The sequence below is a fragment of the Pelmatolapia mariae genome, linkage group LG5, assembly GCF_036321145.2.
Source record: "Pelmatolapia mariae isolate MD_Pm_ZW linkage group LG5, Pm_UMD_F_2, whole genome shotgun sequence".
In the NCBI taxonomy this organism is placed as follows: Eukaryota; Metazoa; Chordata; class Actinopteri; order Cichliformes; family Cichlidae; genus Pelmatolapia; species Pelmatolapia mariae.
The window spans coordinates 16,664,549-16,675,143 of NC_086231.1; the positions used below are offsets into that span (position 1 = coordinate 16,664,549).

General features: G+C 40.9%; 1 protein-coding gene across 2 annotated transcripts; it reads right to left on the reverse strand.

The window, feature by feature from the left end:
• Positions 1-560: 560 nt before the first annotated feature.
• On the reverse strand, positions 561-5,428 carry hyal2a (hyaluronidase 2a). Of its 2 annotated transcripts, XM_063473893.1 has the most exons (5): positions 5,396-5,428; positions 5,177-5,249; positions 3,769-4,741; positions 3,204-3,293; positions 561-1,569 (listed from the first exon to the last, which is right to left on the reverse strand). In XM_063473893.1, the coding sequence occupies exons 3-5, from the start codon at positions 4,696-4,698 to the stop codon at positions 1,177-1,179; spliced, it is 1,413 nt and encodes a 470-aa protein (XP_063329963.1). In that variant the 5' UTR covers positions 4,699-4,741; positions 5,177-5,249; positions 5,396-5,428; the 3' UTR covers positions 561-1,176. The 2 variants fall into 2 exon arrangements, with proteins under 2 accessions (XP_063329963.1, XP_063329964.1); XM_063473894.1 differs by lacking the exon at positions 5,396-5,428 and having other exon boundaries at positions 5,177-5,375.
• Between the last annotated feature and the right edge of the window lie 5,167 nt (positions 5,429-10,595).

Below are 10,595 nucleotides of genomic sequence, written 5' to 3' on the forward strand. Positions count from 1 at the left end.
TATGAGGCTGCTGCTGGCAAAATGAGTCCCTCCCTGAGAACTAGCTCGCTCGGACTCCCCTGGCCACAGAGGCTTCCCACAGAGGCTTCACTCTCAATTGCTGACAACAAAATCATACCTGTATTATTCCCAAAACCATATCTCAGCTATATTATCTCCTTATGTAGTTACAAAACAAAAAAGAAAAGCGTCACACTTACTTTACTAAAAATACACACAAAGCACGATAAAGCAGTTTATTTATCCAAAACTGGCTGGCACAGCGGTTAGCACCATGGCCTCACAACCGGAAGGTTCTGGGTTTGAACTTGCACATTGGCTGGAGCTTTCCAATTTCCTCCCACAGTCCAAACACATTCATCTTAGGCTGATTGGAGATGCTATATTTGTCTGAGCCTGGATGGCTTTTCCGCACAAACTTTCTCCACTAAACCGCCTGCGCAAAACCTGGACCTCCCCATAAACCACTAATACACCTGAGTTCTCCCTCCTGTGTCTGTTGTGACCATGGCCCCTCGCCCAGTGTCGCTTAGGCAGCCTTAAATTAAAACACAACAACCTCAACAAAGAAGTTTATTTACACCGACAAATGCCATTTTTGTATGAGAGACATCAATATGAGAAACACTGTGCTTCTGGAGTCAAAAGGCCACTGAAACATGAGGCTCGTAGAGTGGAGATGTGTCACCCTTTTAAAAAAGTAGTAGTCATGTTTTGAACAAGAATATCGTATAAAAAATACATTCAAATAAATAGTAACACTGTGAATGCCTCTATAAACACATCAGATGTCAGAAAGAGGCCACATTTAAAGAAAATTTAAAAGAAATTAGGCACTTCAAATATATTGTGCTGTTATCAGATTTAAGTGAATCGTTTTCCCCTTTCACCACATACATCTACTCATTCGCAGCATTTAGCACAGAAGCATCCTCTCTACGAGAAGCATGGACACCTTGGCAAGCGGTGAGTGAGAGGACAATGTAAACAGGGTCATTTCCAGCAAGTTTTTTTTTCTTTTTTTAAATGATTAAAAGTTAGAAACAAACACTACCTTGGAATTTCCACAGCGGTTCTTACGATATACAGCAACAGAAAAAAACCACACACGCCTATCTTCCCTTCACCTCTCCTCTTGTGCTCTTCTTTTAGACTTTTACAGTTACATAGTGGGTATTAACAGATGAGCAGGCAGACAATCAGTAAGATCAAACACTGCAGAGCCGATGCTGTGGCTCGAGTCGCCATCCCTTTTTGGTGTAGCGGGTCTGTTTGATCGCAGAGCTCCCCCTGATACCCGCTGTAGCACTGACACTCAAAGTCTGCTTCAAAACTTAACCCATCCGCTTTGCTGAGCTCACCGGTGACCGTCAGCTTGCCGTTCTTCTCGACAATGCCGTGGGTGAGGGGATTCAGATGCAAGTAAACGTCGCTGTTTGAGTTTCTGCGCAGACATCGGCCGTGAGAGCCGCAAAGGGTCTGGCTGCATAGCTCTGCTGCCGTGGAGACGTTCAGGAGGTACTTACTCAGTGTGCCCCGCAGATATTTATCCAGATCAGAGCAGGTGGTCTAAGGGAAGAAATAAGTGGATACATGAAATCTTCAAGTACTGCGCAATTAATCTGAAAAATATGAAGTAACTAAAGCTCCGGAATTCCTGGTATGGAGTACAAATTGCTATAAATACACTTTGTAAGTAAGTGAGTAAAGGCTGTTTATTAATCAGCATGCTCTCAGAAGTTTAGATGATAACATCTGTGGTTAAAAATAAATGTGGCGTATCCAAGTGATGTGTTTAATTTCACAATCATTGTGTGCATGCTTACTTTGTTGTGTGCACAAGTTTATTTATGAAGCGTATTTCACAGACAGATGTCACAAAGCGCCGTACACAACAAAGAGTAAAATAAATAGGAAAATTAAGTGTCATAATAGCCCATAAAAATGTGTATTTTACAAAAAAATAAAAGAGTAATAACAATAATAATTATAAATGTAGTGCCACAGAGTGAACGGCTCTCTTCTACCTGGTCTTTAGTCACGTACGCGGAACAACTAACAAATTCTGAGCTTGTGAATGAAGACAGCGAGCAGCTGGGATAACTAAAGTGCTCTGTATGTAAATGCCAGAATCCTAAATCTATTGGGAGCCAGTGTAAAGAGTATAAAATAGCCTGTTGAGCCTGTTTGCTAGAACGCATCAATAGTCTGGGATATGCGTTTTTATAGCTTGGAGGCGTGAAAGAGATTATTTATCCAAGCTGGTTAAGCATAATGGAGTAAAAGCAGGAAGCTGTGTGGAAACACTTAAAGTACAAATACATTCATTCTGAATAAAGTACCTGAGTAAATGTACTCAGTTACATTCCTACTGATCCTACCCATGCTCTCATCCAGTGGTGCTGGGGACTGCTAGATTAACAGTCACTCTAATCCATGGATGTCAAAATGATTTTACATTGTGGGCCATGAACAGTCCACTTTGATCTTAAGTGGGTCGGACCAATGAAGCTCCTCTATACTGGTGTGTAAAGAACTTTACCTACACATTTAATCCCTGAGATATTTTAATATAAGGAAAACAAGTGTTTTTTCCGACAACAATCTAAGATTTTGTGCATAATATAGAAGTGCTGTTTGGGCTTAAATTGAAAGAAATAAACATGTAAAATTACAGAAAAAAGTTCTGTTAGCTCACTGCACATAAAATTGAATTGTCTTGTTGAAGTGTCTTTATGCTTGGGCCTTTTGCACTTCAAATCGTTACAAAAGTCTAGTTTTGCATGTCTGTTGTTATATTATGACATGATTTGAGCCTTTTCAAACATATCCTTGTCCAATAAGTTTGAAAACTAAACTTTGAAAAAAAGAAATAAACATGTCAACTGCTGCAGTTGCAAAACATCTCTTTTTTAATGATGATTTCAAGATTTTGGATTTAATGGCCCAAAATGGAATCGAAGTCAAAGTCCCAGTCAGCGTATCTGTGACAATCAGCGCCTGTGTATCTGATCATGTGGCCTAAGACATTAACTGTAAACCCTGAACTTTGAGAAATATCTCCTAGTATCAAATGCCTTCGCATGTCACAGACGAGAAGAGCAGCTCAAAAGTTAAGATGATAACATCTGTTCCAAAAAAATGCATACACCGTATCTGAGTGATTGATATGTTCATTTCGCAATTGATGTGTGGATGCTTACTTTGTTGTGTGCATAAGCAATATCTCCCCACATGATTATTCCAGCTGCTCCCAGGGCCACACTCTCCCCGATCGTGGACACAAGGTCAGTCTGCAAAAAATTACAGGTCAAACAAGGAAACAGTCAGCTAAGTAAGTGTCAGAGGTTCATAGGCTACTGTATGTGAAGTAGAGGGCCAGCTCTTCTGTTCTCATTCTCCCATAAGCAAATGGTCTATAAGGGTGTTTAGAGTGACTTTTAACTTGACCAACACCCATCCTGCCTACTCTGCACAAATGAAAAGTATTGGGGTGTCTGAATGCCAGCAGCACAGGAAGGGACTGTAGCAGCAGATAAGAGATGAATCTACACAGCATGCATTAACATTAGTGCTCAGTGACGGTTCTATATGTCAGGCTTTTATTAAGAATTAGCAGGAAAAAGATAGAAGAAATGTTTCGGAATATAGTCAGTAACATGGCTGGTTCAAAACTTCATTAGTGTCTTAAAGGAAAAAGCAGGAAAAAAGTTCCAGGAAGAGGAACCAAATTCAGCACTGGCACTGTTTCCAAAGTTAGACTGTCACCTCGGTCAGCTGCTCCAGGGAGTTCATGTATGTGGGCCGCGTGTACACAAAGACAGGACGTGCCAAGCCATCGCCTGATGAGGCCAAACGCATCCCCTCTTTCACGCGATTCCGCACAAACTGGCGTCCGGCGGCTGATGAGCGCAGCAAGCTGCTCATGTAGATGGAAGGGAAGAGGGCTGTGCTCTCAGTCCACAACCATTTCAGCTGGTCATTGCGAGACACCTCCACATCAGGACAGCGGCCCGTGTAGCTCTCCAGAGTGCGCACGTAGTTGTGGTTGTAGCAGTCAGGAAACAGGTAGAAACCCCACAGCTGGTTGGGCCTCAGGTTCTTAGCTTGCTTCAGTGTGTCTAACATGAACAGCCTGGCAGATATCTCAAACTCCTGCTGGGCCACTTTTTTCACCTGATCAGGAAGCCAGGTTGGGTTCTTCTGGCGCACCAACTCCTCAGAATGTCTGCGGTAAATATCTTTGGCTTCCCAGTTACGTATCCAGAGGGGACGCCAATCCTCCCAGTCGATAACAGCTAAACCAGTGGCCCATTCTGAACGTATGTACTTCTTAACATCTTCTGGCATTTTCTCCAGGTGCCGTGTGCGACTGGCCACCTGCGGAAGTCCCCCATTCACCGGTGTTTCATCTTGTTCAAAATAGGGGTACAAGCCCAAGCGCTCCTTGTAGAAGATGGTCAGATTCTGATTAACAAAGCCCTCATTGGGTGTAGCCACAATCTGGAACTGGTCCAGCTGGAAATGAATTTTATGCCGCGGGGCACAATCTTCAATCGGGGCGTTCCAAGCAAGGAGCAGAGGCTTTCGGGAATACAGTGGCCATCTCGTGGGCTGCAGTCCCAGAGCAAAGAGGCAGTCCCACAGCGGGACAATCAGCAGCAGAGCTTTCCAAGCTGACAAAGTCCCGTGCAACATGTCTTCAGATGTGGATGGACAAAAAGGACTGCCACACTCTGCTCTACAATCCACAGGAGGGAATGACATTTTAGTTTCCTGAATGCACATTTAATAAGTGTTTTCTCTTAAACAAACCTTAAACGTTTTTTATTTTATTTATTTAAAACCAACTTTATAATTACATGGACATAAAACACAAGCTTCTCTTTTGTGACATTGCCACTGCAGATTAATTTACATAAATGTCTGCAGAATATTAATGTTTTCTTAAAAATAAGAAAATAAATAAAAGAAAGTAAAGGAAAAAGGGTAATAAAATTTTTATCCAAAAAAGCATCTTTTCATAGTTAAAGGCTTCTCTAAACTGGATTCTACCTCTAGCAAGCTGTTAACATAAATTGCCTTCAATTTAATTACAGTTTGCAGCTCTTTTATTAGCAATGATAAAAAGGTAAAGTTAATCAACTTCAGCTTCCCTACAGATGGATACACTTACCTTTACTGGCAGGCTGGGGAAGCATTCCCCCCGAAGACAGAAGCCTACAACTTCACTCCGCGTTTTGGCGTTGCTTTAAAAACAAATAGGAAAAAAAAATTTAGTATAAAGAAAAAGACGACGGGGTAACTTTACAGCAGCACATGCAGCTGTGCTGTGTCTTATAACCTCGGCTCTCCGGCTCCTTGCGGTATGTAAAACTCACAGAAGTCAACTTACCCCCTGCGATGTTGTCAGTTGCAACTCGTTCAGTCCCGAGTGCCAAACCACTCTCGGGATGGGATGTTCCATTCGGTCTGAGGAAAAAGGGGGGGCCGGAGAAGGGAAACGGACATCCTTAAAAAAAATTCAGTCAGCGGCTCTAATTCGTTTTTTCACGTCACTACTTCAAACTGCTTCGAGTATCAGCTTAGTGAGACGTGCTTTGATTGCGTCCTGTTTTTCTTTTTCCTCAAGGCTAACCCTCGTGTCAGCGCCTGAATGGGTCGGTCCGAGAAAGTTCGCCTCCACTCTCCATGAAACAGATACACTGTAACCAGGGATGCCAAGCTCTACAAAAGGTCACAGCAGGGCACTGTACCACATCCCTAAATATAAGACCATCCCTACAACTCACCTTTCAGCTGCATGACAATCTTGTTAAGGATATTGAGAAATCTGATGAAGGCGATTTTTATTTAGTTTTTTTAAGTGCATTTTCCACCTTAAAAGGCCTAAAATTGCATATTATTGTGTGTTGTGTTACTGTCTATAACACAACAAACTTAATTTCTATCGTAAATAAGGCTCAGAAAACATTCTCAGTTATAGGTTACAAACAGGACCTCTGCGCCAACCCACAGTATGGATGTTATCTGAGCAGATGTGCTCACTAGGTGAACTTGACAACAATTACAAAAGTATAGGCCAACATTGTTCCAGCATGGTAAGATGCTTGTTGGTAAAGTACCATCTTGAAGGAAATAGTAATTTTTTTTATAGCCTTTACACTTCCCACAAACCTAAAAACAGACATCAGACCTAAAAACAGGGGCAGGAAAACCCCTTTGACTCATACCTGCTGACCTTTAGTGTTGATTTTTCTTTTCGTTTCTTTTTGTGAGACTTGTCCCACTGTAAAACATCCTACATTCAGTTATTCAGTGAGATCACTTTAATAGCTTAAACAAAAGAGCAGATATAGCATCCGGGGTTTTTTATTATTATTTAAATATTCAAATCTTTTGCTTAAGGTGGTAATACTGTAGAAACACCCCAAAGCTGTTCAGTCATAACTGCTCTATACTGTACACAGTAAAATGTACCAAGAGAATGATATAATGATATATCTAAATCTCTTTGAGCGCTCAGTAAGACTGGAAATGTGCTAAGTACACCAAAGAATCCAGTAGCCTGTAGAGCCACCTGTAGCAGCAGTGACTTAAAGTGTTTGTTTTCTGTTTGACTTTATCAGTCTCTCTAATCTCCGTGGAGGAATTTTGACCCACTCTGCTCTACAATGTTCCTTCAGTTTGTTGATGTTTCCAGGGATTCATTTTTGCACAACTCTCTTGAGGTCCAGCCACAGCATTTCAGGCGGATAGACAGCTGGGTTTTGACTATTGCAACACCTTGATTCTTTTCTTTTTCAGGCATTCTTGTAGAGTTCCTGCTGTGCGTGGGATCATCATCCTGTTGCATGACCCAGTTTCAGCCAAATTTTAGCTGTTGGACTCACATTTGACTCTAGAGTACTTTGGTATACAGAGTAGTTCATGGTCGACTCAACGACTGCAAAGTGTCCTGTGCCTGCAAAACAAGCCCCAGTTATCACCCTGGCACCACCGTGCTGACAGTTGGTATGAGGTGTTTGTGCTCATATAAAGGTCGTCCATAAGTTCAGTATGGAATATCTGTAATCATTCATTTTTCTGTAACATCTGTAATCCTCCTTTTCTGAGTGTTTGGTCGCTTCTGGTCTGTACTTCATAACCACTTTCTCACACTGCCAAACTCATTACTGTTATCATTACTCGATTCCAATCATCTTCTTGCCTGCCTTCTTTGTCCCAATCAGCTTCCAATCTGTATGGTTTAAATCTGTGCTCTCCATCATTCTCCCTTTCAGATTCTCATTCATGCAGCTTACCTCCTCCCCATCTCCACCTCAGGCTCTGGGGAGTCCTGTCCTAAATCCTGTCACCTCTGGGAATCCGTCCTACCATGATGGGTCATTGAAGTCTAACTGCCAAATAAACTCATTTCTCTATCTCAATAAATCATGTTTGGTTCTTCCAAATGATCTCTCCTCTTTGAAATGCTGTGATGACATGCTGGCATACTTTGGTTTTTGTCAAACAGCACTCTGCATTATGGCCAGACATCTTCACTTTGATCTCATATGCCCAAAGGACACAAAAGACACAGCATGACCAAATCTTGTGATTTAAACCCTTCCAAACAAGCCATACTTGTTCAGTCTTTTTCTAATTGTAGTGCCATATACTTTAACATGTAGCATGTTAACTGAGACCTGTAGAGTCTAAGATATAATCTGGAAATTTTTTGTAATTTTTCTGAGGATTGCACAGTCTGACCCATAGATTGAATTTGCTGAGGGATCTGATCCCAGGACAACTGTGGCAGCAAACTGTCCATGTTTCTGCTTTTATAGAGGTTCTCATGCTTGCTGATAATCAGTTAATCAAGTGCATTTGATTAGTAGCACCTGGCTGCTGCTTAGCCTTACTTAATCTTTCAATGAACTGCACAGACTCTTCTGAAAACTTGATTTTTTTTTTTAATGTCAACAGTATGTTTTAATAAATTTACAGTTTGGTTGTTTAGGCTACACAGTGCATCATCTTTCATATGCAGTTCAGTTTAAAAGTATAACATTTACCTTTGAGATATATATCTCACTGGTCTGATGAATGTATTTTTTTAATTTACCACCGGTGTATTTTTCAAAGCTTCTTTTTATTTGACTAGTGTAAAATTATTACCTCAAGTCTTTTGGTTGCTGGTACTTAAGTATTTTAAAGTTTCCTTCCACTCATGCAGACTTGAATGTCTTGAACACACTTCAGAAAGCGGGCAAGAGGCATCTGGCACGCAGATTTCACTGCTGCCTGGAGCATGTGATGACAGCCACTGGCGAGGGCTTAGCGGAGGAACCAAGTACCACATACTGTCATGTTGCCAAGCACAGTAGATATGGCAGTGGAGAGGAGATAGTAGAGGCCATGTACCGACACGTAATTAACTAAATTTAACAACCTGGAATGATTCGGGAAAAATTGGGGAATCCATATGTGCGCTGTACTTGAAGGTGATTTTCTAATAACTGGTACAACTTTTGCTTACGTCTGTACTCAATGAGTGAGATCTGAAACACGGCATTCCTGGAAAAGGTAACATTTTCCCCAGGAGATACATGTTAACTGAAAGATCCCTGAGCACATGACTAGGAAGAGGTGGGGGAGCCTGGAAATTCTCTGGTTTCCTGTGCAAAAATCCATTCCTCTTGTTTTGCTTTTGAGCTTTGCTGACTCACCTCACCATGTCATCAGCTTCTCTCTAGGGCTTTGCAGAGTAAGGAAAAAGTGGACCACGGACAGACCCGTGTGAATGAACAGGGAGGGAAAGGAACAAAGGAATGGCTTCATTTCCGTCTACTCTCGGCTTCCCTTTGACCTCTGCCTCCTGAACATTACATCAGCTGAAGTCAGGGATCGTCAGGAAGCTAAAACAATGGCAGGGAAACTGCCAACACACCCTACTATCTTCACTTTTTGTCCCAAACACTTTATGAATTGTGATACATTTGGGGTAATCCTCTGACTTGGTAAATTTAAACTGAGGAATTATAAATGGTTGTAACATCCAAACATCCAGTTTATATAAGAATACAACAAAACCCACATTTAAAGGCTCATAATGCAAACAAAGTCTGAAACTGAGGAGCACATATCCCAAAACGTTGATACGGACGTAACATTTTGAGTGGGGGAAAAATTTCATCACTCATCAAAATGACTTCTTCAGTCTCTGAGGAGTGCATACATTACATCATTTGTAACTATAACCTGATTTTGTGGCTTTATTAGAATAGGAGATTACCACCAAGTTTCCTCAACTTATTTGTAATGACTACATATGATCTCACTGTAACACAGTCAAATGTAACAGAATCCATGTGAGAACTAGCACAAAAATGGCTATAGTAAGCGCCTTTGTTTTACTTTAAAGCACTACAGTTTGTTAAATTACTCCCATGTAAACAATATATCTATTTTACTGTTCATAATTCAAAGTATGGTTTAGTTCTATTTCAAGGCTGCTGATAATTTATAGTGACTGCCTCTCTCAGCCTCAGCCCCATGGACAACTTTTCCCCGTATAAACACACTGCATACATCAGGGAGCACATTGCGCAGATCAGAGCGCTGCTATTTGGTGTCATATTCATGAACTTAGTGCATTTTTTATGACTTTACAGGAAAGCGTTCATCCTTTAAGCGAAACATCAAAGACCAGTGGAGAGAAAACACATCAAAGGGGCTGACCTTTGGCCTCAAAATGCTCCGACCGCATTCCACACAATTACAGACACCAGAGAATGCCTGCAAAGGAAACCCTACCCATTTATTGTGGGGATTTGTCATCTGAGCGCAGTGAAATATGTTTACATTGCCATTAAAAGTTGATACTACGCCAGCTGACAACAACAACCAAAACTTGTCACGATCTGAGGCTGAGCTTTTAATTTCATTCTTATCTATTTGGGAAAGCAAACTCCACACAAAGAAGTAAATATGCATGATTTAAAAAAGTTAAAGCAGGTATAGCTTTCTGCTGCCATCTAGAGGACATGTGGCTTTTATGTTGCAGAAGTCTTGAGTTTAGTTTTTTTTTTTTTTTTATAAAAATGGGAGAAAAAAATTAAGGGAAAAAAAAAAGAAGTTTGATTTTCACCGGCAGCCTCAAAGCACGGCCAGACAGAAATACTAGAAGGCAACGAGGAAAATCTAAATATAAGCCAGAATCTGGAGATGCCAGGGTTATGCTTACAGCTGTTTCACAAGTACAGGGATCGCTGACCCCACATTCAAAAGTCACCATTTGGTTGAACGCAATCTGCACTTCACTTAATATTTTCTGAATAGTTAGCAACTTAAAGGATTTCTTGCGAACATGTATAAAATCGATTCAATCTTGTCTACTTCCTCTTCAGCTAAAAATAAAAATTGCTGTTAGCTTTCTAAAGTTCACAGAAATAGCATGACATTTTAGTCTTGTTTTCTTAGAAAAGAGAAGCACGACACCAAAAAAAATGTTTTTACTGTAGTACAAAACACAAGATGTTTCCTATTTCACAGACGCCAACAAGTCTCAAGTTACCACATTACACTCATGTAAGCCATGTAAGAATCATGAC

Coding starts and splice junctions, on each gene's coding strand:
- hyal2a (XM_063473893.1), bottom strand. CDS start 4,698: ATGTTGCACGGGACTTTGTCAGCTTGGAAAGCTCTGCTGCTGATTGTC. Junction 3,294..3,768: donor CCCTGGAGCAGCTGACCGAG/GTGACAGTCTAA, acceptor AATTTTTTGCAG/ACTGACCTTGTGTCCACGAT. Junction 1,570..3,203: donor TTGCTTATGCACACAACAAA/GTAAGCATCCAC, acceptor TTCTTCCCTTAG/ACCACCTGCTCTGATCTGGA.